The following is a 26130-nucleotide window of genomic DNA, read 5'->3' as shown; positions in this document are numbered from 1 at the left end:
GAGCCCAGAGCAGCAGCCAGTCACCTATTACCCCTGCTGCCTCTGCATTCACAGCACCTTTGCTGTCCCTGGATGCTGTTGGAGCAAACTACTGGACCTGCTCCAGCTGCTTGAGGCTCCTGCCCTGTGACATGAGCTGTTCAGACCTGCCTCATGTTCTCCTGCCCCGAGCTTCCCACCCTCATCCACTCCCATCTTCTGCCCCTAGTGCATCACAGGAAGGGGGCCCTTTCTCTGTTCTGGACATTGTTCCTCCTGTCTACCTCTCCAGTGTCCCCTTTCTCCATTTAGTTTTTGTGTTATCAGCTGCTTCCTTTCTGCTACCCTTTGACAGCAGCGTGAATGTGCTCCCACCAGCTGTGTACACACCTGCTGTTTGCCTCATCGATGAGGAAACTGGGTATTAACATGAACAATTTGATTTGTTTATGTTAATAAACATAAACTCTAGTAAATAACACCTAGGACCATATTATCATGAGATTTGGTTCCCCTGGGCAGTGTGTGACTGGGAGAACCCTATGTGATGCTGCCTTGCCCCCTCCCCCCTTCCAGGGATAGGAGGGGGCACCCGAGCGAAGGTGACTGGCTGTGTAGAAGAAGGTGAAGGTGTTGGTCAGTGCCATTTCAGGAATGCTGGATCGGCAGGGCCAAGGCTGAGCATGGACCTACAGAGAGAGGCTTTGATTCCTCCTCTGTCATGCTGGAGAAGCGGCCACCAGCTTCCCCGTGGCACTTCTGTTGTGGACAGAGAATCCCTCAGATGGGCGGACCGCTCACTCCAACTGGAGAAGACGACAGACTGCTCGGATTTGCAGGTGCATCACTTTGGATTTATTTAAATGGCCGGAGAGTAGCCTCCTTTGATGAGAGGATGGGGTAGAATGGTTGCTGTAGACTGTTGGCAGAGACATTTTCAGATATCTGAGCTAGGCGTTACATTTCTGCCTTTAAGGTGGAGACACCTTCTTGTACTTCCAACCGGACATGTTCTTGAGCCTGTTATACACGTTTGTATCAGCTCTTAATCTAATTGGAGTACAGATTAGCAGGTGCATTCCTGTGATCCAATAAAAATATGTTTTGGACATATTGTTAAGGAAGCAAGGTAGAAAATAAGTCCAGTGTGAACCCATTTAAATGTAAAACTGAATAGTGCTGTGTAAAAAAAATCTGGATTTAGAAATACACCAGCAAGACCCTGAGGAACAGGATTAGGTGTGCAGCGTGGGTGGGGCTTTTCAGTTTTTCTTCCTGCACTTGGATCCTGTTTAAGTTTGTTAAAGTGGGAAAGCATTTTACACTTCATATGTACTGTTAAAAGATACACTGAGGTATAAGAGTTTATATGAGCAAAAATCATTTGGAACCAGGCCGCAACCAATCTAGCAGATAGAAAGGACCTCCAAGGAGCTGAACAAAATGACTTTTACACACAGAATGGGGCAGAAACAAAGTTACAGTAGCAAAAAGGGGGGTTGGTAATTGCAAGGTTACTTTCCTTTAGGGGATGGCAGGGATCATATCAGATTTCCTAACTAGTGCAGATCAGGTGATTCCTGATTGATGGTTTAAGATTGCATTTCTGGGAGAGCCAGAACCGTAATTAAGTCTCAACTTGGTGACATGGGGCTTAGCTTAAGAGACTCCATTTTGAGCTTGTTTGTTGTTTTTAACAACACATACAAATCAACAAAGAAAAGCAAAGCCTGAGTTGGGTGCCCAGGGCAGCCCAGGCAAAAGGCAGAGGAGAGGGAGGCCGGAGAGAAGCAAAGGAAGGTGGCTCCTATTCACAGCGTGTCTAGAGGAAGAAGGAAGGTCAGCTTCCAGTAGAGGGCCTCTGTTAGCTTTGGCTGCCAGGGGAGACTTTATGAGAGCCAGGCCAATAGTAGGGAAGGAACATTAGCAGCTTACTATGCCAGGGTACCCCTCACTCCGACCATGGTTGGGCACTCGCTCTGGCCCTTCCTTCACATCATGGATCAGGGCAGCAGCCTGAGTACTCCTCAGACCAGGCTTGATGCATGGTTGGTGACCCAAGCAACTGATGAGAAAGACCACAGAAGTCAGAAGCATTTCCCTATTTTCCATCGTCAGCCAGAAAAACACAGAAGGCTGCAAATAAAAAAACAGTATATTTGAGGACTTGAGAATTGCAATTCAGGGGAGACATAGATTTGAGTAAAATGGAAGGAGTGTTCTAGGGAAGAGGAAGTGTCAGGCTTGTGGACTGAAATAAACACGCAGCCTAAAAGTTGAGTTATGTTTTATTTGGCAGGAGGACTCAAGCTGGGATGATAGCCTCTCAGATCGCTCCGAGGGACTTCTCAGACGTAGGGGAGGAGCTAGGATATATAGGAGCTTTACAACAAAGAACAGGTAGTTGGAACAATAAAAGACTACTTGTTATCTAAAGAAAACCAGGCATCTCAAGTTAAAGAATTTAGTGCTTTTCTATGTATGGGAGGAAGGAAATATTGGGGCTCATTGAATTCATTCCTTTGACAAGCATCTAGCTATCTAGGGCCAGTATCCTGTCCTTTCTTATTCTGAGTCCCCTCAGAGGGCACAGTTGTGAATGGCTGCAGAGGCTGGGCTGCAGGCTTGTCTTCGCTGGGGGGTGGTAGCAGCCGCTGATGTCTTGATGGCTTCAGCATTCTTTGTTTACTGATACGGTTTGCAGTATTTTTCATCCACAGGCTTATAAAGGCAAAAGCTATGAGGCTGTACTCTGACACAAGAAAGGAAATATTTGTCCTTAAGGGATGGCTGTCACGAGTTGTTTTAGGGTAAGGGTCTAATAAATAGATAGGTGTCATGAGTTATATTAAGAGTAAGGGCAATAAGTATCTTGAGTTTCTGGCAAATGTTCTGGATGCCTTCATTAGGACAGTAAGTGGTCAAAAGGTCAGATTTCATCCAGGCTGTGCTGTGCATTAATCACACTTCCTAATGGCCTCCAAGCTCCATCTTAGAAATCTCTCTTAGCAATACCAACTCTCTTTAGATATGCTTTTCACACCATCTTTTCCTTTTTTCTTCTAATTTTTTTCTCATCTTAAAATTCATATTTTCTTTGAGGAGCATGAGCATCTGGAAAATACAGTAAAATTAAGTAAAGAAATAAAAATTGTCCACAATTCCACCACACACAGAAACCCAAAAATATTAACCGTGGTTATTTTCTTCCTTCTTTTTAAAAATTATTTATTTATTTATTTACAAATTTTAATTACATATATGGTTTTGCATCTTTTTCATTTAATGTTACATTGTGAGTACTTCCCCATCAATATTTTCCTAGGACATACTTTGAAACTGAGTCCCTCTAAACCCAAATTCTCTTAGCATGTTTATGATAAATCTCTCCAAAACCTTGTTTCCTTTCTTGTCCCCTGTGACCTCCATTCTGTGTTCACTGAATGCTAATCAACCAGAGTCAGATGACTGAAAACTGCTGTTATCCATCACATCATTAGTGTACTAAAATTGCTACTATAGATATCATTAACATACAAACTCAGGTTGTTTCTTGAGAGCAAAATGAGCTAACATGTTACTGAGGCTGTTGCCCCCAGAATCATACCCCTGCCCCTCCCGCTAATAGAAATCAATAACTCTTACCCAAGTTTCAAGAGGAAGCTACAAAGAGAAAAAGAACAAGAACCAGTTAGAACCAACCAGGCCCAAAATGGCACAGTATCTGACTTCCAGTAGACCTTGAGCCTCATTACACACTTACTGTAATACATCAGAATGCTAAATGACACACCCACCAGCACCATGACAGTCGACAACTGCCATGACAACAACCAGCAAAGCCTTTACAAGGACTGGAAAGGAGAGTTGCGTCAGTTCCGAGTCCAAACCACAGGCCTGTTCTCAGATAACTCATGAAATTTCCTCCCACTCTTAACAGTTCCCTCCCTTTTACCTCAACCCTCCTATCTATATATTTCGTGTCTCCACCCCAACTGGGTTGAGAAGTTGATTTGCAAACTAGTTCCCTGCTGCTCCATTCCTTGGTCATTGGATAAAGCCTGTGCTGTTCCAGTCTCAGCATACGTTTTGTTACTGGCTGCACGAATCCAGTCAGAAAAAGAACCTCCCTGGTCGAGGTGGGGGTCTTGGCCCAGGCTAGGAGCCAGCACTGGTTCAATGCACCAATTTAGTAACAAACAGCACCTGAGCCATGCATGGACCAGAGAATCCTAAACCAGAGACAATTTGACTCTCAAAATTACCATTAAGAAATGTCACAAGATGATGATTAATCTTAGCTTCTTTATTCTTCCTCTTTGAAAAACCCCCTAACTCAAAGACCAAGTTGGAGTGGAACTGAGGCTTGTTTCCCACTCCCTTGCTTGGTGCCCTGCAATAAATCCTTACCTTGCTGCAAACTCCCCCTGTCAAGAGTTTGGTTTTCTTTGCTATGGGCACAAGAGCCCTTTGCTTGGTTACATAAATGCTGCGAAGTATTTTTTTAAAATATGCATCAAAAATCTAATATATTTGTTGCATTTTTTTCCATTTTTTAATTCTTGAGATAAACACCTCCATGGCTAATCTATTTTTTTTAAACCAGGAATAACTCCATAGGATAAATTCTTAGAATTGGAATGAATGAGTCAAAAACTATGCACAATTTTTGGGCTTTTCAAATCGTATTGCCAACTTACCCTCCAGAAAGCTTTGCTTTAGTATCCTTACCTGCAGTGTACAGGAGTGCTTGACAATGGTGTTACACTTTTTCTTTTTGCTGGTTTAATACGTGAAAATAATTTGAATACTATTTTGCATGCCTTTGATTAAATTTCAGTATGCTTACTGATCGCATTGTCCGTTTTCTTTAGGAGCGCTTGTTCACATCTTTGTTTATATTTTTTATTTGGGTGACATCTTTTTTCTTCTTAATTTGTAAGAGCTCTTTACATAGACGGATATCTGTTTTCTAACCTGTAAGGAAGTCCTGGCGGGGAGTTCAAACCGTAGGCTAAATAACGACCCTTCAACTTCTTAAAGCAAACAGAGATGCTATGCGCGCTCTTAAAATACAGCCGGAGTTGTGAAGGATCTTCTACTCAGAGCCCAGCGGGGGCCGGGACCGCGGGCCGAATTGCTTGGTCCCTGGGCACCGCCTACTCGGTTCCGACTGGCGGCCACAGTGCGCAGGACCGGAAGTTGAGCCGCCCTTCCCCCACCCGCTTCCGGCCGCCGCTCAGTTCTCCCGCCTCCGCCTCCGCCGCGGCTCGTGGTCATCCCGCCATGGCACTGTCGCGGGGGCTGCCCCGGGAACTGGCCGAGGCCGTGGCCGGGGGCCGGGTCCTGGTGGTGGGCGCGGGGGGCATCGGCTGCGAGCTCCTCAAGAACCTCGTGCTCACTGGTTTCTCCCACATCGACCTGGTGAGGGCCAGGCGTGCGCACAGGCTGAATGGCGGGCCGCGGAGCGGGGCCGGGGGCTCGGGGACCGGAGTTGGGGGCTCGAGGGCGGGCCGAGAGGTCCTGGGGTCTTGGCTGTCCGCGGAGAGGGAGCTCTTCGGCGGGGACGGGGCGAGCCTCGCCGTCCGCTGGGCCAGGTTTGCACGCCAAGGAGGCCGAGGGCCCGGGTCTTCCGGGCGTCCCGCGGTGGGCCGCCCCCGCCTCCCCGGCAGTGCCAATTTGTGGCGGTTCTAGGATGTGAAAGCGGCCTCGTGTCTTCGCTTCACAGCAGTTCCCCAGCATCAGCAGGAGGCAGGAGATGATTGTCTTGAGTCTCTTGTAGATGTTGTGAGTGTTCAATTCGGAAGTCCCCCTTAACTCAAAAATAATGATCCAGAGCAGAGTATGGCGGTAATAGCAACCAGGACCTACTTGCTGAGCGCTTGTCCCGAGCCGCGCGCTGTCCTGAGTAGCTTACTCGCCTTAACGCGTGTAATCTTAAGTGCCGCCGTAGGCTTGTAAACGCTGTTTTCATCCCAGTTTATTTTTTAACAGATAAGAGGGGAAGTGAGATGCAGTGGGGTTTAATAACTTACCTTGGGTAGCTAAGCAAGTGGTAGGACTCCTTTGGGGCTTGCGCTCCTCTTTTCTGGGTACATTTTGCTTGGCTGTCATTGTTACCACCATAGATGGTACACTCGCTTATTTCGTTAAAAGGTGTTGGATGCTAGGATTTTAACTTTTACATACTTTACACTGGTGTACAATGGCTGGAAGCTACTGTAATTTTGAATCAAGTTATTTCTGTTAATGTAAACTTTTTAGAGATTGGAGTTGTAACTTGGGATTTGGGTGTGAGATTATAGTGTCTTAAGGTGTAGTGGAAACGGAATTAAAAAGAAGTAGATTTAGCCGACTGAACTAAGAAATTAGTGACTAGAGGGAAGAGGATTCACACATTTTTCCTTTGTTTTTTTGTAGAGTTAGTCTTTACATCCAGTTCTGTACCACAAATTCCAAATATGATTGTGGCTTATCTGATAACTACTGATACTTCTTTAAAAGGACCATTTGAAATAGACAAGACAGTGAATTTGGGCGCCTGAAAAATAAATACTGATCTTTTTTAATTTGGTTTAATTTTTGTAGTAAATTTAGAAAGCACAAATAAAAAATGTTAGGTGAGTATATGTTTTGGTGATTTTCACAAATTATAACCAAAACCATTATGATGTTTCACAGTTGGAACATCGAAATAGAATAAAAATTGTTTGTTACAATTACTTTCTTCCCTTACATTTACTTCTAGTCAGCAATTAGATAAGGCTTAAAACATGACACATTTTTAATCTTGTGTAGAAGTTTCCCTTCACAGCTCTCAGGTAATAATTGTAAATGAAATTGTGTATGGGTAAAGACTTCTGAATTAAAGAAAGCAGCAAAAAATTCAATAAATCTGTCAGCTGTCATTTAAGAAAAAGAACAGGGCACAGTGTAATATATTGGATTTGAAAGAGTAACTAATTAGATTGATAGAGAAATGAAGCACTGCGTTTTCAACATAATTTTATGCCATCAAAGGAATTTCCTAACGTATTTGCCAAGGTGACTAAACAGACAAAAATATTTCTAAAATATTTTTGAGAATGTTATCTCTGAAATTAAATCTTGGGTTTTGTTTTTTTTTAAATGTGTATTAAATTCCTTTTACCAGTTTAACAACTTTGGTATCATTGGTCAAAAAACATTTTCTCTGCTAATGTAGCAAATACCAAAAGTTCTGGGTTATGGATGCTGACGATAGTGATATTTATTGTTCAGATATACCAGGAAATTTGTGATTTATCTGAGGCTTATGCATTTGTAGATTGATCTGGATACTATTGATGTCAGCAACCTCAACAGGCAGTTTTTGTTTCAAAAGAAACATGTTGGAAGATCAAAGGCCCAGGTAACTATTTCTCATACCATTTCTGTTTATCTATTCATTTATATTTTTATCCTATGGTGGATCTTCTATTTATAGCATCAGATTAATTTGGACTCTAGTAGGAGGAGAATATGGGAGAAGCCGTTTCTTTTTAGCTGAGGGATTGTAAAGAGATAAAAGACCTCTTTGGTAAGGGACTGAAGACTACACCCTCCTTTTTCAGTCTACAGAGGAAATAAAAGTGCTCTACCCAGTCTTTTAAATGGTGTCCCCTTCTTAGATTTCTGATTGTTTACTTGAAATGAGGCTTGTGTCCCTGCATTCCCTAGAGATTGGCTGCTCCTGTATTTGGGGGCAAGAGAAGCTACAATTTATGCTGTTGTTGCTTTTAGAAGACATCCCTTCTCTTGAGGTTCTAGCCACCCTGACCTTTCTTTAGTTCACTGAATGTTCCATCTTGAGTCAGGGTTCTGTTTTGTTTTGTTTTAATGGAGAAATGCCTTTATTGAACATCTGCAGTGTTCCAGGTTCCTTAACTGAATTGAGGTAGTTTGAGCTTTGCTTCATAGACAGAGAAGTTAAAGCTTGGAAAGTGTAAATAACACACCCTAGGTCACTAGACAAATAAGTAAGCAGGATTGTGATGAGGAGGCTGCTGTATCTGACCATCATGCACGCTTCCTCCCCTCATCTGAAGTGCAAAACAGGCAGATAAGGCTCAAATGCAGCCTCGTGAGAACTTGCAACCCATCGGAGGGCCTCTGGCTGTCCTTGGCCCAGCCTGTGAGCTGAGCCCTCTTTCCTGGGGGTCTCCTGGGTCTGGGAAGCTGTGGCCATTCCTGCAAGGGGTGTACTGAGGCCTTTCATTCATTGGCTATGGCGACCCGCTTCTCCCAGGCTTACTCACTCTCTTCGGCCACAGACAGACGGCCCAATGTGCGTGTTTTTTCCCTCTGGTCCCCAGGTCAGAGAAACAGAGCACGCCTGAGATGACCCTGTCTGTCACTGAAAGCATCCTCTGCCAAGCCTCCAAGACCTAAAAACATCCACCGACCATTACAGCAGCCTCAGTAGCAGCAAGAATGAAATCAGGGATCCATAAACCAGGCAGAATAATCTTTCAATTCTAAAAGAGAACCCAGGCAGCGGGCAGGAGGAGTAGTGGGCAGACTTCTGGAAGGCTTATGGTTCTGCTTGTAAGATTCCATACCCCAGAGGCTAGCAAGGGGACTTTTGGAGACACTTAACGAAGTCACTGTGCCTCCGCCATTGGGCTCATCCTGTGAAGGGCAACTCTAGCTGGCAGGTGGCCTGCTTCCCTCTTCCTAGGCTGGGTTAAAGATGCCAGCTCTGCAGCTCAGACTGGCCCCGAGCACTGTTTATCACTGCTGGATCCCTAGTTCCCAAACTTGATCAAACACTCACACTTCCAACCCCTTGATTCAGGGTTTTAAAACATCTTTTTCTTTTCCCAGCCTTTTGGGCCAACTTTCACTCTTTTCTCCTTTGCATTTTTCAAATTTTCCCTGGGGGTACTTTCCTAAGTCAGATCTTCCTCTCCTAACAACCTCTACTTTTTCTGTGTGTCATTTATCATAGCTTGTAGTTACAGTTACCTAGATGGTTATTTGATTAATGGCACTTTGGCTCACCAAGTGCATCATACAGATCTGACATGTGGAAAATGCTTAGTAAATATTTGTTGAATGGATGAATGACACTTGGTTACTGCATTTGATAAATTTGCTGAAGCTTGCCATTCATGTACAAGTGTATTTCAGAGGGGACAGTCACCTGTTACTTTATAAACATGTATACAGCTTAATCTTAAATGAAATTTTGTTTTTATATTTCTTTCATTTTTAATATAAGGTATTATGTAAGTAGGTGAAACACCTATTGTCTGCCATAAATAGATTTCATGTACAGATAGAAAGGTTAATCATAATTTAGTAAATTAGTAATTTAGTGTTGTTTGTTTTTCCAGGTTGCCAAAGAAAGTGTACTGCAGTTTTATCCGAAAGCTAATATCATAGCCTACCATGACAGCATCATGAAGTATGCTCTTAATTATTATGTTGCAAGATTGTGTTTGCTGGGAATGTTTAATTGAATTTTTAAAGTATAAGATATTTTTATTAGCTAAATGTATGAACTGTCATTCTACTTTTTTTATAATTATTTTTCTAGAATAATTACAATGTGGTAGGTTGTACCCACATAAGTTAAGTGGCATTCTTTTAACAGTTAATATATGTTTAATTTGAATGATTTAGATAAGAGGCGTGTTACTTTAATACTTGAAATAAGTTACTTAGAAACTTAAAAGGACTTTATATTCTTGTTTTAAATAAAAAGATATTCTAAACTATGAGAAATCCTTATATGTGATGATTCAGACTTATCTAAATATATTGCTCTCATTCTGATTGATTACAGCTATGGCCTTTTTCAGTGTAAAAGATTCCCTCCCAAAATAATTTGTTAGGATTTCAACTTCTGTAATATAAAACTGGGGATTGTGATGGGGCAGTAGTTTTGACGGTACATAAATAAACTCTGATCTCAGTAAAGATAAATAGAGTAAATACATAATTTTAGAGGCATCGGGGCAAAGGAACCCCGGGCTTAAAATATCCTTTATCTATAGTTGTCCAACCCACAAGTAAATGGGTTTAAAAATAATGAATTCTTATTTGAGGCCTGGAACTAGAGAGTCTTGTGCTTTCTCGGGGAATTTGTGTCTCCAGCTTCCTTTTTATTTTCTGGATGTTTGCTCTACAAGCTTGCCTATAGCCCTACAGCGTCCTTACCCTGTGTTGCTTTCCCAGTGCTGCTAAAAGCAGGGACCCTAGGGGCCTGAACCCTGCCTGATCCTGACCATGTGAGGTGAAGCCAGAGGCCAGCCAGATCCTGGGAATGTATCCTTTGTATGTTCCCAGGCACTTGCTGCCCAAGAAGGCCTGGTGGGACTAGTGAAGTCATGCCAGTTTGAGACTGCTCTTGTGCCCTAGATAGCTGGCCAAAAAGGATGTATAGTCACTCAAAGGAATTAGGGGGAAATAGTTTTTTTCAATTTGTTTATGATGTTTGGGAAAAGTCAAACCTATCTATATGGTAGAGACCCCTAATATCAGTTATTTTTGTACTTTTATTTAATATGCTTTTTAGGACCCTGTGTTATACTGTGAAGCTCATGTGTAAGGCCAGTTGTTTTGGTGACCTTTTGTTTTGTTTTGTTTTACTTTGTAGCCCTGACTATAATGTGGAATTTTTTCGACAATTTATATTGGTTATGAATGCTTTAGATAACAGAGGTGAGATTATTTTAATACTTCTCATTCTAAGTATTTCCCTTTCTTCATAACAAGGTTGTTTACACATTCAGTATTAATTTAGATATTTCCTTATGAGTTAGAACTTAAAAGACCTAAAAAGGGAAGTAAGACCAGGTTTAAAGCTTGTCAGTTGATTGTAATTTTAACTAGAACGAGTGTGAATATAGGGGAAGTTAAAATCATTAAAGAAGATGAATGCACAGCCTTGTACATGCATGTTTGTTGCAGATGGTCCCAGCGCTTAAACATAGTGTAACCTCCTTTGTCTACGTGGAGATCTAAGAAACGTTGGTGGCCAGACACCACCTAAGGCTCATTAAATCAGACCCTGTGCATGAGACCTGAAGGTCTTATTTTTCCAGAGTGACCCAGATGATCTAAAGTGCAGTTGGGGCTGAAAACCACTGTTTTAAGAATGAGGCAACAGGATAGCAAAGTTAGCATAGAAGTCATGGCTCTGTAATTATTTTAGGTATATCTGGTGTTGTAAGATATCAGGCTGGATTCTATTACAGTGCAGAGTTAGGTCATTTAAACTTTCTACAATATGGGTGATATTTCATACAATCAAGTATTGTATAGCCAGTTGTTGTTAACAAATCTGTGTGTCTGGAATGTAAATACTTAAATGAGAATACTTGATAATTCTCTGTAATTTCTTCAACATGATAAAGTATATCTGTCAAGTGAGTTTGTAACAATTTGGAGCCAGAAATATCAAAAGAAAAAATAAACAAAGTAACATGAGAAAGAGTCAGGATGACTTTTTTAACTGGATTCATCTTTTTCCCCCAACCTTAAACTGCCTTAATAGTTCCAAATTGATATCCATATTGTCTGTTCACTTCCATGTATTACCTGATATTTATATTAGAATACGAGCAAGTGAAGGACTTGGGGAGCATGGAAACAGTGTTGTAGCCAAGGTTAATGGAAGTAGGCACAGCAGTAGAAGAGGAAGATGGCACTTTGGAATTAAAAAATAATATATAGGGGGTGCTTTTCCTGGAGTAAATTTGTGGTATAAATTTCTTATGTTTGAAATTTTGCTGGTGAATGTCTCTTAAATGTCTGCAGCAGTTATATTATTCTGATCATAGCTATAAGAAAATGGTACATGAAATAAAAACAAAAGATATTTTGGGTAAATTTCATCCTAATTAAAGGTAACTACATAATTTCCTTCTGTTTTTTTCCATAAACTCCTGCTAACTGGTGTTTTTCTTGCAGCTGCCCGCAACCACGTTAATAGAATGTGTCTAGCCGCTGATGTCCCTCTTATTGAGAGTGGAACTGCTGGTTATCTTGGGCAGGTAACCACTATCAAAAAGGTAAAGAAGTTTTGGGCTTTTTTTTTTTTTAACTTCCTAGATATTTATTTGGGACATTAAAGAGAGAAATAAACTTTGGATTCATATAACAGGATGCGAGAATTTTTTTGTGCCCATTTAAACTTAGGATGCTGTAAAGGCACCCAAAAAGAGTATAGGCAGAGATCTTTAAGCTCCATGCTGCTTTGTTTCATGAGGCTTGTGTGTTAAAATCCTTAGGCTGGCAAGCGTACTAAGCTTGCCTTAAAATTCTTGGTAGCCATGAGACTATATGTCATGCTATAGTTCATATATGGTAAACCAGCTTTCTAGAAAGTTACTTACTGTCTAAAGTGGATTTAAAGATTTAGAAAGAGCTGAAGAGTATTTTGAAGACTTTTTTTTGGTGTATTTGTGAAATATTTCAAACGTATAGATAAAACTAGAGAATAAGAACAAATACCTGTGTGCTTATAATCCTGTTTTATACAATCTCAGCATTGTTACTCATTTGCTGTTCAGGTCTTTTTTCATTTAGTTCTTTCAAGAAATTAAACAGACACATTTGAAGAATCATTTCGCAGGTTTTAAACTAAAAGAATTTATACTCAAAGTTTGTTATTTTTGTCTTCTATTTGGCAGTTTACCCATGCTAAAAATTTTTGCTCTATTTCAGTTATTTTTACTGTTTAATATTATTCTTTGGAAGCTTATTTCATGTCATTCCACAAAGACTCGTAAATATCAGTCTGTATTAAATGTGGTTAAATCACTGGAGGCCTTCAGGATCTGTTGCTAGGTCAAGGCACTAGTTCTCTTCTTTATCCACTGTGATGTGAGGGATCCACCGCCATATGTCTGCCCCCAAGAAAACATATTGGAAGCAGAAATGGCATTATGGAGAAAACCCTGAATCTGCTGCAATTTTTATTAAAATGATATTTGCAGGTTTGGGGTTTTTAACCATTATTAGAAGAACATTACTATGATCTTGAGACACGTGTATTAAGACTGAGACTGAGAATTGCTCAAATGAAGAATATTCGTTTGATAGTTTGGAAAATTGTCTCAGGTGCTGTAGACTTCTTTGAGGGATTCCTTACAGTGTAACTTTAAACATAACCCTTTAGCAACAAAATGAAGAGTATTTGGTTTGGCAGTACCTGAGATTTTTCCATGTGTCTCAGTAGCTCTAGAAATTAATGCTTTTAAGTTCACTTAATCTTTAGGAGCTTGTAAGGTAAAGCTATAAATAATACTTAAATAACTGAGTTTCACAACTTTGAGAGATAACTGGTTGGAAAGCTGGTGTTTGTCTTTCTAGTAGTTTTCCTGTCTGTTGAGTGTGATCAAGGTAAACTGCTTGTGTTTGGTGTTCAGGTGCAGTCGTTTTTCTTTGGCTTGTTGTGAGTAGTGGTCCCTGGGCCAGGAGTCAGAGGAGTCCTGGCTTAGCCTTAGCTGTGACTGTGTTAGATTCAGTTAACTTTTGTGTGCCTTATCTGTAAAGTAAGGATTTTGGAGTCGCTAATACTTTAAATTTTTCTTGACAGTTGGAATGTAGATGAATGAATGAAATGTTTATGATTATTATATTGCCTTACAATATTGAGAAACCACTATCAAGGGATAAATATTTTTCTCATATCCTGACTTTGCAGGGTGTGACTGAATGTTATGAATGTCATCCCAAACCAACCCAGAGAACTTTTCCTGGCTGTACAATTCGTAACACACCTTCAGAACCTATTCATTGCATCGTTTGGGCAAAATATTTGTTCAAGTAAGAGTATATATATTTCTGGGCATATTTTTAGTACTGATGTTGGAAGATGGAGTCATTTTTATTTAAATGCCTTGGAGAAATTGTAGTTACGATGAAGCTTGGTCTGTTTGGAGACAGGCATGTAACTAAATGAATACAAATGTATGTATTTAGAAACATAAAAACATAAGTAACTCATTGGTTAAAAAATGTAATGAAAATTTTAAAAAATACTTTGTAATAACACTGAAAATACTACATGTGAAACTTGTAGGGTGCATTGAATGTGGTGGTTGGAAGAAAAGTTACAGGCTTACACGTGAGGGAGGGTGAACATTAGTGAGTGAAGGGTGCAACTATGTTAGAAAAAGAACAACATAATAAACTCAAAAAAATTAGAAGGTGATGCAACATTGTTAACTGACTATACTTCAATAAAAAATATACCAAAAAAAAATTAGAAGGAAGGGTATAATTGAGGTAAGGACAAAAATATAATTGGTAAGTTTGATCATGAAAAGGAGAGGAGATAGATAACTAAATGGGGAATGTAATCTCAGCACAGATTAGAATAATAAAGAAAAATAGGGATGTTGATAAAAGAAAAACAGGCCAGTACATTTAAAAACTTCATGATTGGATAGATTCATTAAAAAAAACAACTTACAGAACTGACTAGAAAAGAAATCAAATAGTTCTATGCCTTTGGGAAATTTAATCAATGGTTTAAATTCCTCTGAAAAATACGCCAAACCTATGTGAGTTTACAGGTGATTTCCACTGAATTTGTAAGAAGTATATTGTTCTAAGCTTATATAAACTCTCCCAGAGAAATTTTTTTAAAAACTGAATACTTATTTCATGTCTTTGAGAGCAAGACCACTTACGGCTATTATGGGAAAAAGGAAAATTGCAAGACATTGTCATTCCTAAATGTAGGTGAAAAAAATCCTATACAAAACATTAGCATAGGAATCTAGAATGGTATAAAACAGTAAGTGTACCATGACCAAGTTGTATTTATTCCAGGAGTGCAAGCATGGTTTAACAGTAGAAAAATCTATAAATATCATTTACTTGATTAAGAAATTAAAGAGAAACTGTGTAATCTTAGTCGATGTAGGAGAAGCATTTGGTAAAATTCAGCAAACACTCTTTCATGACAAAAATTCTTAGTAAATTATGAGGAGAACTTTATCAGCCTGGTAAGACAGCTCCTAGGAACCTACAGCAAACTTTGGTTTATTTTCGATTAAGGTATATTTACTCAGTAAAATACACATATAACAGTATGACAAAATTTCACAGGAAATATATTTGTGAGCTTTATTTGGCAAACATTTTTTTTCTTCTTAATAACCTTTACTTTTTAGAACAGTTTCAGATTTGTAGAATAATTGAGAAGATAGTGCAGAGCTCCCACACCCAGGTTCCTCTGTTGTTAACATCTTATGTTAGTATGATACATACATATAAATGAACCAGTATTGATTGATACATTATTAGTTAACTGATGTCCATAGTTTATTTAAATCCCCTTAGTGTTTTTTTTTTTTTTCCCTTATGTCCAGAGAGGTAATTGTTTATTTTTTAGTGACCATACTGGGGGTTGAACCTGGGACCTTGTGCATGCTAAACAGGCACTCTGCCACTGAGCTGTAACCACCCCACCCCCACCCCCACCCCCGGCAAATCTTCTTAGTTTTTACCCACTATCTTTTTCTGTTCCGGGGTGTCACATTATAATTAGTTGTCATGTCTCGTTAGGCCCCCCTTAAGGGGGCTGTGACAATTTCTCAGAGTTTCCTTGTTCTTGATGACCTTGTTAGTTTTGAGTACTGCTCAGGTATTTTGTAGGATGCCCCACTACTGGAATTTGTGTGATGTTTTTCTCATGATAATACTGTGGTTATGGGTTATTGGGAGGAAAACCACAGAGGTAAAGTGCCATTTTCATCATATGTGAAGGGTACATGGGATTATTAATGTAGCCTTAATCACTTAGGGTGGTGTTTGTCTGGTTTCTCTGCTGTAAAGTTACTCCCTCCTCCCCTTTCTATATTGTCCTGTCCCTTCTCACTCATTAATGTCAGTGTGGATTCACTGATATTGAATATATTTTGTAGTTTGAATTATAATCTAATACTACTTTATTTTATTGCTCAGATTGTTCCAGCTTTGGCCTTTGGGAGCTTTTCAGTTGGCTTTGTGCTCTTTGGCATACCACCATCAGTGTGTGTTTTTTTTGGAACAATTCCTTACTTTCTGGTACTACAAGGTGCTTCAGGCTCATCTTCTGTATTTCCTGCCCCAGTCCTAGAATCAGACATTTCTCCGAGGAGCCCTGATACTTTCATTGAAGAATGACTTTAGAAACCAAGATAGGAGTATTTAGGCATGCTTCTGGGGTATCATTTCTTTCAGGCCCTCTTAACTGTCTGAGCAAAAAATACATTTATACTAATTTGTGTAAATATAATATCAATTTGATTCAGTGCAATTCTAATTAAAACCTTGGGGATTTTATTGGAACTTGTTCAGTTGATTCTAAAATTTATATGGAAGAATAAAGCCTAAGAGGAACCAAAACATCCCTGGAGAAGAGTATGTTGAGATGACTTGCTTTAACAGATGTCAAGATTTAATATAAGCCAAAAATAATTCAGTGGTTTGCTGGTACAGGGACAGAAAAACTGACATGACTGAGGTTGCATAGTAGATCCCAGATGGAACAGGGGACTAAATAAAAGGGAAAGCAGTTCATTGTCAATGTGGGAAAAAATTATATTCTGTGCTTCAGTCAATATGTATAAATAATATATAGAAATTAAGACCAAGGGTATTAATTATCTAGATGTGAAAGGCAAAACTTCAGAGTGTTCTAATATAGGAGAAAATCTTTATCCTTGGGGTTAAGGAACAATTTTCTAAAGATACAAGTGCTAACCTTAAAAAAAAGGATTAATACGTTCAAATTTATTAACTGTCTCATCAGGAGACATTAAATGTTTCGTAAATAATAAGCTATTTTATGGGATACAATATCTGCAACGTATAAGCAACTAAAAATTGTGATCTGGAGTATATTTCAGTTATCAGTAAGAAAAAGATAGCCTGACAAAATAATACTAGCAGGCATTTTTTTTTTTTTTTTTTTTACCTAAGGGGAAACCCAAATAAGCAATAAGCAAATGAAGATATGTTTATGAGGACTAATACATGTATGTTACTATATGACTGAAGTATTATTGTGTTGTACAACAGAAGTTGACACAACATTGTAAACTAACTACACTTCAATAAAAATATGTTAAGAATTTTAAAAAATGAAGATATGTTTAACTTTGTAATTAACTTGCAAAATTAAGAATAAAACCACAATAACAACTATTTTATACTCACTACTTGGGCAAAACCTGTAAATGTGGAGAGGAAGTGAGTTGATAGGAGCTCGTATATGCTGTTGTGGGGTGTATATTGTGGTACAGCCACTTTGGAAAACAAATGGCCATCTTCTTGTATCAGGATCTTTGAAATTTTAACTGGACAAGGGATTTCTTTAAGATAGCTTTATTATTAAAAAAAAAAGATAGCTTTATTGTAAATCACGTGCTTGAGTTAAGATTGGCAAGTTACATTTCCTAAGTGTTTAATAACAGTTTTTAGGATAACTTGATTAACAAAAGAGAATTTCACCTTAATACTTTTCTATTATTTCATTAGACTCTTAGGTAGTAAGATACATAATATGAGAAAAATGTCTTATTCACTGAGTTTCCTATACCTGAAGCAGTGCCTGGCACAAAATAGGTGTGTCAGTGTTTGTTGAACAGCTAGCTGCAGGTATACTTTGCAAACATTATACTGGCAATAGAATGTTATCTACGTTGGAATGTAAAAACTGCTTATCTGTCTCTTAATCAAAGATTTTAACATAGGAATTTGCAGAGCCTCGCTGACAGAAGTGAATATAGGTCTACTAAAATTTAGCCTTGTTTATGTTGTTGAAATGAGGACACAAGTTGTTTTAAACAGATTGCTTTAGTACATTTAGGTTTACAGAGTATAATGTATCAGTTGTTTCTTTTTTATCCCTACTGAAGATTTGAGATATTCTAAATTAGTTATTTGTGAGGAAAGTAGGAAAAGTCAACATTTGTTCAGAATACTTTGTTGTACTTAAATATCTACTACTCTTAAATTATAGCCAGTTGTTTGGGGAAGAAGATGCTGATCAAGAAGTGTCTCCTGACAGAGCTGACCCTGAAGCTTCCTGTGAGTAAACTACTTGGGATATGTTTTCTTGTTAATAAGCACTATCTTTATGTTGCTGATTTAATATTGACAGCTTACAAAAAAGCATAACTGCTGTTATGTGCTAGATAATATGTGCTTAAGATGTATTATTTCATCTTTAAATCAATATTTTAAAAAAATGGGTGGTGCCACTTTACTGGTGAGGAATCAAGATGCAGAGAAATTTCACAGATCTAGTAAATAGAGCTGGGAGTTGTTCCCAGATCTGACTATGGGTCTGTACTTGGAATTGCTCTGCATATGGCCTTCAGAAACTGGGATAGAAAAAGATGCTGATGAGCATGTTACAATCCTTTCTCCTCGAACTCAGACTGTGTCACACACATCCTGGTGACTTTCGTGAGTTACCCTTTTTTTCCCCAAGAGGTGGATGAGAATTTAGTTCTCCATTTCCTACAGTTGAAAGTAAAATGGTGTTTGTTTTGTAGGGGAACCAATGGAAGCTGAAGCCAGAGCCAGAGCATCTAATGAAGATGGTGACATTAAGCGTATTTCCACTAAAGAATGGGCTAAATCAACTGGATATGATCCAGTTAAACTTTTTACCAAGGTTGGTACTTTCTTTATAATTGTGGGTGGATTTTTGTTATTCTGTTTGTTTTAAACTAGTCCATGAATTACACTCCTTTTTATGTCTAGTGCTGTTTTAGTAAATTCATTGATGTAGTTGGGATAAACAGGTTTTGAAATTTTAGCATCAATACTAAATCAGCATAGCATCATTATGGAAGGTAAAATACAGAGACTTGCTTATACACTCGTGGTTGTCTTTCCTTACCTCACTTTTACTGAAATTCTTGGTTTTCCTTATAACTGACCTTTGATTCCTGCCTGCTGTTTCTTGTCTGTTATCCCTTTTCCACTCAGATCTTCTATTGACAGTTTGACGTGCACAGGTCCCATTGGCCTAAGCAAATGGCCTACTGCTACCTCCAGCTTCTATTTCATCCATTGTCATAGACTGATTCTCTTAAACCTATTGATTTATTTCCTCACTGCAGCCTTTTCCTTAGAAAATTGTTTTTATTTTGATGATACTTAAAATACACTTAACTCTGATACGAATAGTGACAGTATTTTCCAAACCAGTGTCCATGTACCAGTTTCCATTCCAGTCTGAGCAACAGCTGAATGCCTGAATAATCTGAAGTACATCTTCAGTCTGTTGTTCAGCTGGTAACTTTAAACATCTGCTGTGTTCCAGGCACCACAAGTACAGAACATTTAGTGGTGAACAAGACAGAAAATAGGGTCCCTGCTCTTTGTGAGGAACTCATAGTCTAGAGGGCAAGTTAAACATTGAACAAGGAATTTCAGATTCAGAGTGTTAAGCCGTTAAATTTGAATGCGTTGGAACCCTCTAATAATAAGTTGACTTAACCCACTTACTAAATATTATTAGACCTAGTATGAGGGTTCAGAAGAGGCTGTCCAGAGAAAGTGATATTTCAACCCAAAACTTTAAAGAATAAGGTGGAGATGAGAGGGCAGAATATCCAAAGAAAGTTGGGTTGGAGAACTGAAAAAATTCCCATTAAAGGGGAAAGTGGAGAGAGGACTGACAAGGTAAGCTGAGGCTAGACCATGCAGGACTTCCTGGGTCATGATAAGAATGTTGTACCAAGATGGTGGGAATCCATAAAAAGGGAGTCTGTAGGATCACTGGAAGGTAGAGAGGGTCTGTAGTACACCCTTGAAGGACCTGATCTTCCTGTTGTAACCAGTATGGGACAGTGCCTTCAGAAGCTGTGCAGTACCAGAGTCATCTGAAGTACAGCCCATCTGCTTTCCCAGTGGAGTATGGAGGGCAAATAGACTCAGCAAGGCTTTGTATGTACAAAATGAGGAGCCAAACTTGGTTTCCTGCTGGGCAGCAGGTGAACAGGGGTGCCATTCTCTGAGGTAGCAGGGTGGGAAGCAGATATGTATGTAGGGGTGGGAGAAGGTGATAGAATTTTGAGATTCCTCTGGAATATTAGAGATGACAGTTCTATAGGCGAGAAGAGTGGTTTCTAGAGGTGTGGTTGGGATTTATGTGTTTATGGAAAGAAGAGTGTGAAGATGTTCAATACACAACTGAGGGACTCCTAGTGTTTAGTTTAGGTTTAAGAAGGCCGTGGAGCTTGTGTTTGGGAAACCATGCTAATTCCTCATCGCCTGACAGACTTTTCAGCCAAGTGCTAAAGGTTGTCTACAAAATGTCTAGCTGCTTTTGTTACCCGAGTCACATGGGCCTCCTCATTGTTGCCTGTGTACCCATCTCAGATGCTGCCAACTCTGTCCTTGTTCCTTAGAAAGAAGAAAATAACACATAGTGCTCCAAGCTGTGTGATTTTCACACTAAATTGCATTCTAATTATTGGTATATTTGGCTGGTTTTCTAAAGATTAAGAATGCTTAATAAATATTTATTGAATTGAGTATATTTTGATAGAAATAGCTCTAAGTCTTAATTTAACCCAATCTAAATTCATACCCGATACATACAATAAATGTGCAGATTAAATCAACTGGAAAATACAGCTAAGAGAAAAATAAAAATACTAAAATCATATATCATGGAAGAAGTGTGATTCATGTGATAGTCTCTCAGTCTACATGTGGTAATGTTTATGTTTTTGAAGTAGTGGTTTTGTGTGTTTGAGGTTACTTGTAGGGGGACACGTTTCAAAGACGTTGCAGATGGTTGAGGATTCTGTTTTTGAGCACTTTACTTTTAAGCTGTGTGTGTGTTACTGGTATGTGTCCACAAACTTGGAGACACTGCTAACTGGTCTCTACCCTCAGTGATTGTACTCAGCTCTTGTGGAGTTGGTGTGTGTTTATTTAGTCCCTTGGTTGGTGTGATTATGCTTCCGACTGATCTTGGGAGCTTTAGGGGAGGTGACTTGGGAGGGTGGGGTCAGTCAGCACAATTTCAAGTTCCCTTACTTTGCTTTCTTCAGCATCTGATTTTAACTGTTTCAAATGCAGGGGTTGTGTGTAAAATTTCCTTTTACAGAAGGTTTAAGCTTTTTTTCTTTCTCCCTTTTGAAAAATTGTTAATCTACTAGTATATAACATGTGTCTTTAAATCAGAAGATTTAATAGTGTAATGTTTATAATAAATCAGCAGTGTAATTTTGTTATATTTTATCATCGTAGGAACTATAAGGTTCATGGATTTTTTTTTTTTTTTAAGCTTTTTAAAGATGATATCAGGTATCTGTTGACAATGGACAAACTATGGCGGAAAAGGAAACCTCCAGTTCCATTGGACTGGGCTGAAGTTCAGAGTCAAGGTAAAGGATGTGTTTTCATCTTAGGATACCTAAATTGGAAATTCTCTCATCTGAAGCCTTTAAGTAGTTATGTTGTTTCTTGACAGTAGTGCACATCCATGGTAAGACATTCGAACAGGTCAGGAAAATACGAAGCAGGAAAATCACTGGAAATCTTTTCACCTAGAGAAATAGTTAACTGTTAACATTTTAGGGACTGTCTTGGTGGTAATTCCGTGCACAGAGACACAGGCAGTTGTGTGCGTACTTTACGTAAATGCAGTCATACTGTTTATATACTCTGACTTGCTCTTTTCAGTTGATATTATTTATCTAGTTCTTATTGGTTAACATTTAGTTGGGTCATTTTCTCTGAAATAAAGTGTCTAATAAGTATATATGTACCTTTGTATGATTTTCTCTTTAAGATTTAACTTAGGATCATATTTCTAATTTTAAATATAAGAAAAGCCGTTGTACGGGGAGGTATAGCTCAGGTGGTAGAGCGCATGCTTAGCATGCGTGAGGTCCTGGGTTCAGTCCCCAGTACCTCCTCTAAAAATAATAAATAAATAAATAGATCTAATTGCCTCCCCCACCAAAAAAAAAAAAAATTATCGTGACTACTTCCTTACCTTCTCCCCTTCAGTGCTTTGTGTCTCAACTTTTTTTGCACAGCATATTGGAACTTAAAAGGTCCCAGGAAGCTTGGGGTTCCAGTTCGGAGCAGTTCTCTATAGTAATAGATACTTGACTTTATGGACCAATTCAAGTATTGTTCTAATAGCTTCCACTTACTGAGTGCCAACTATGTTCTGGGCATATGCTTGTCATCTCATCTACATTATATTTTTGAGTCCTCCAACAATCCCTTATAAGGATTTCTTATATAAACCTTTCTAATATAAATTTTGGCGATATTCTAGCGCACATATTTGTATCACAGTGGTAATTAATTTAATAGTGATAACTAATTTAATGGAGTTTGTTTCACATTATTTGATTTTTTTAATTAGGCATTGGATTGTTTAAACAGAGTAGAGGAATGATGCTAATAGTGAGATTTGTAATATTTTTTTTCTTTAGGGGAAGAAACCAATGCATCAGATCAACAAAACGAGCCCCAGTTAGGTCTGAAAGACCAGCAGGTTCTAGATGTAAAGAGCTACGCACGTCTTTTTTCAAAGAGCATTGAGACTTTGAGAGTGCATTTAGCAGAAAAGGGGGATGGAGCTGAGCTCATATGGGACAAGGTTTGTTTTGAAAATGTGTGGCAATTATTTTTATATCAAATGTATATTTTAGTTCTTAAGCTGTAACAGAAGCTGGTTATTTTGGGATATTGTTTATTGTAACAGATTTTGAGGGTATGTTGATTTTGTTTCGATGGTCTCATCTGTACTACATTGAACTATGAATTTTCTATATATGAATTCAAGCAGTATCATAAAATCTCATTTTAGATTCTAGTACTCTAAAATGGTTTATAACTTGACTGGAGAAATAATGTGAATTCATTGGAGTGAAATATTTCTATGACTTAAAATATACTTAAAACTTCCTACACAATAGGGATTTGTTAATAGAAGTTATAATATCCTTTTGGAGACAAACAGCCCATAGGCCTAATTTGGCCTTGAAAGTAATAAAATAGCCTTTCTGTTCAAATGGTTGTAACCCTTAGAGGTCTGAGAGACTTCTCAATACAAAAATGGGATGTAATTATTTTTACAAGTTAAAACAATATTTAATAACATTTTTCAGTTAAATATATTTTTAAGATTTGATGAGTTAATTTTACTTGTTTTTAATTGTAGTCAATATTTTCTACAGCTATAAGTGATTTATCAGGTGAAGTTTGTATGTTCATATGATGGTAAAAGATTTGACATGAGTTTTAAAGTAAGGGGGAAAATTTGATCAGTTTTAGAAAACTAAGATACTTCATGTGTGCAAATTTTGGAACTGGTTGATTCAGACATCTAAAATGAAGCTAGTAAATTCAGATTTCAGGGATTCTTGTAAATATTAATCTAGAGTTAATGTGCTGTAAGGAGTAACTATTAAAAAAATTTTGTTATAATAGTGATTTGGGAGATTTTCACCTGCACACAGGGGCTAAATAACAAAACCTTGAAACTGGGAATTGTTACCCTCTGTGAGTAAAATCTATACCTAACGAGTGTGAAAAGCCAGTTGCAAGATGTTTGTGAAGCTTTCCCCTATTTAACAGATTAAGGAATTTGGGGTGAAGGAGGTTGATTTGCCTGTAACCACACAGCCAGCCAAATAATTATGTAAAGAATCCACATGCTGTCAGTGTCTTTTCTTTTATATTTTGGTGTTTCTGAATTACGGGTTAGGCTAGCTTCTTTTCACTTCAAAGCAGGAAAACTTGATGAAATCTATAGAGAGACTAGGGTATAGGCTCAGGAAGAATGTAAATTGTAAAGGGAAAACTTACTGTCTTGCTACATCTGAAGAGAAAGGAAATATAGGAGAGTGGTGTACGTGAAGGGACTTCGGAGAAGGAAAGTCCAGGTGCTTCTGAGGCTTTAATGAAATAACTTTCTCAAAACAACCTATGTCTCCTTCCCTGGGTTCTGTGCTTGTCATAAAACCTTCTTCTTGTTGACTGATGGACACAGGAGAGGATTGCCGTCATCAGTGAATGGAACTGGTACTCTGGTCTGTGTACTTAGTCCCCAGTGCATTTGTTTAAGCAGGAGCAAATTCCTAGAAGCCTGGTGGCCCTTGGTCAGAGGAACTGATGATGAGCCCCTGTCTGCCCCGTCCTTGTCCAGACTGGCCTCTCCCTCAAGGCCGTATCTGGTTCTGGTTGACTTGTTATAAACATGTCAAAGTGCTGTTCTGAAAATAATACTAGCCACATTTGTGGGGAGACGTGTTAACTTGTTTAAATTATTGGCAGGATGACCCATCTGCAATGGATTTTGTCACCTCTGCTGCAAACCTCAGGATGCATATTTTCAGTATGAATATGAAGAGCAGATTTGATATCAAATGTGAGTTGTTTTGTACTTCAGTTGTATTGTATAAATTCTAAGCTATGTTTTTCTTTTTAAACAGCTAAACATGTCTTTTTTTTTTTTTCCTCCAGCAATGGCAGGGAACATTATTCCTGCTATCGCTACTACTAATGCAGTGATTGCTGGGTTGATAGTATTGGAAGGATTGAAGATTTTATCAGGAAAAATAGACCAGTGTAGAACAGTGAGTGTTTTCTATTTGCGATTTTAAAATTAAAGCAATAAAATTGGTGTAAAGTAATGGAAAAATAACTGTTCAGGTTACCTTGAGTTACATGTTTTAACTAAGCTTCATGGAAATTACAGTGAGAAGAAAGACACATTTGCTTTTCTTTTGTTTAAAATGGACACAGAAGCTGGTTTGCCTCTAACATTCCCAGTTTTACCGAATTCCTGAAACAACTCATTTAATGAGTCCTTACATTAGGTTTTCTCAGTTGTTTTTCAATTCTAAGTGTTCTCTATTTTAAAATTTTATTTGGTCATTTTATAGTCCCCTTTTCTTCAGTCATTCTTGTCAGTCTCCTTTTTCATTTTAAATTTATGTTATATTCTTTGATAGTTTTGATGTCTAAAATCTTTATGGATGAGTCTACTGTCATTTCTGCTCGATATCTCTCATAGTGTTTTGTTTGCTTATGTGATACGTGATTTTTTTTTTAACAGAATTAGTATTTGTCAAAACTTTTATCTGTGATAATTCTTTAAGGACCCATTGAAGGTGTATTTCATTTGGGTGCCTGTGGTCCTACCAACTCGGGACCAGTGTTAAAATTCTCAGCTCTAACTTTTCAACCCACATATATATTCAGACAGCAGATCTGCATGAGCCCTATCTTAATGTAATGCATTTATAAAGAAATATATTCCCCCCTCCATGAAGCTCCAAGGTCCGGATAATTTTCCGTGCTGTTTTTGTGGGGAAGATACTCTTCTCCTCTTCTTTACCCTCCTTCCCTTCCAGGTCCTTGCTTGATGTAAGCATCTCCTGTCATGAGTTCCTTCAGTAGTGAGGGCTGGACTGGGTTTCTCTCTTAAGACTAAAGCCACTTGGATATTCTCTTGTGTCCTTATCATTCTGTATTGAATTTGCATGTCTGAAGATGCTTTGCTTTCTTACAGCTTAGAATTTTAAAAACTTCCTAAAAATATTGGACTCAGTATTTTGCTGTCGTTAAGGCAGGTTCTTCTTTTTACTATAATGTTGAAATAAAAGGACCATTTACTTTCAGGATTTTCTTGAAAAAACAAAACAAAACCTAGTCTGCAATGGTACTCTTACTTTTCAGTGCCATTATTGATGCGTTCTTAAAGTATCTTTTACTGTTTTCATGAACTTTTGGGGTGAGAAGTAGAATCATCTGCCGTCTTCATTCAGTTTTCTATTTAAATTTTTATTTTGGCTGTCATGTTTTTAATTTCCAAGAACTATATGTTTTTTGATTTTTACCTTTTTATAGCAGCCTGAACTTGTTCTGTGATTACAGTACCTCTTTGAACTCTCAAGCAGTGCTAGTTGTTGAAATTGTTAAAGCATCTACTGTTTCCTATAACATCCTTCTCATTCCTTTACGTGCTCGTCTCTGTCCCTCTCTTGGGCTAATGACACTCATGTGTCTTGAGTTTCATTTGTTCACGTTTATAAATGAATGTCAGGATGGATCGATGCTGTTAGCCTGAGTGTTAGTGTTAGCAGTTGTCTTCCTCACTGTTGATTTCTCTTAGCACAGTTACCTTCCCAGTGA

The 26130-nt window shown here is 38.4% G+C and overlaps 1 protein-coding gene and 1 long non-coding RNA gene across 2 annotated transcripts in view; one reads left to right on the top strand and one right to left on the bottom strand.

Annotated features, from left to right (window-relative positions):
* Positions 1-2525: 2525 nt before the first annotated feature.
* Positions 2526-5020, bottom strand: LOC116665708. Its single transcript, XR_004322357.1, has 3 exons — positions 4711-5020; positions 3625-3642; positions 2526-3093 (listed from the first exon to the last, which is right to left on the bottom strand). It is a non-coding gene; the product is annotated as an uncharacterized LOC116665708 (long non-coding RNA).
* Positions 5021-5191: 171 nt separating this feature from the next.
* The window catches only part of UBA2 (ubiquitin like modifier activating enzyme 2), a 28943-nt gene continuing 8004 nt past the window's right edge, over positions 5192-26130 (top strand). Inside the window, exons 1-12 of the mRNA XM_032486172.1 lie at positions 5192-5403; positions 7286-7369; positions 9336-9406; positions 10601-10665; positions 11917-12017; positions 13655-13776; positions 17966-18033; positions 18504-18625; positions 21257-21356; positions 22422-22588; positions 24268-24361; positions 24457-24569. Of these exons, the coding sequence (XP_032342063.1) occupies positions 5266-5403; positions 7286-7369; positions 9336-9406; positions 10601-10665; positions 11917-12017; positions 13655-13776; positions 17966-18033; positions 18504-18625; positions 21257-21356; positions 22422-22588; positions 24268-24361; positions 24457-24569 (1245 nt within the window). The 5' untranslated portion in view covers positions 5192-5265. The remainder of the gene's footprint in view (positions 5404-7285; positions 7370-9335; positions 9407-10600; positions 10666-11916; positions 12018-13654; positions 13777-17965; positions 18034-18503; positions 18626-21256; positions 21357-22421; positions 22589-24267; positions 24362-24456; positions 24570-26130) is intronic.

Source organism: Camelus ferus, chromosome 9 (assembly GCF_009834535.1).
Source record: "Camelus ferus isolate YT-003-E chromosome 9, BCGSAC_Cfer_1.0, whole genome shotgun sequence".
NCBI lineage: Eukaryota > Metazoa > Chordata > Mammalia > Artiodactyla > Camelidae > Camelus > Camelus ferus.
Note: the sequence above shows the minus strand (reverse complement) of the source record. Positions and strands in the feature narration are given on the sequence as shown.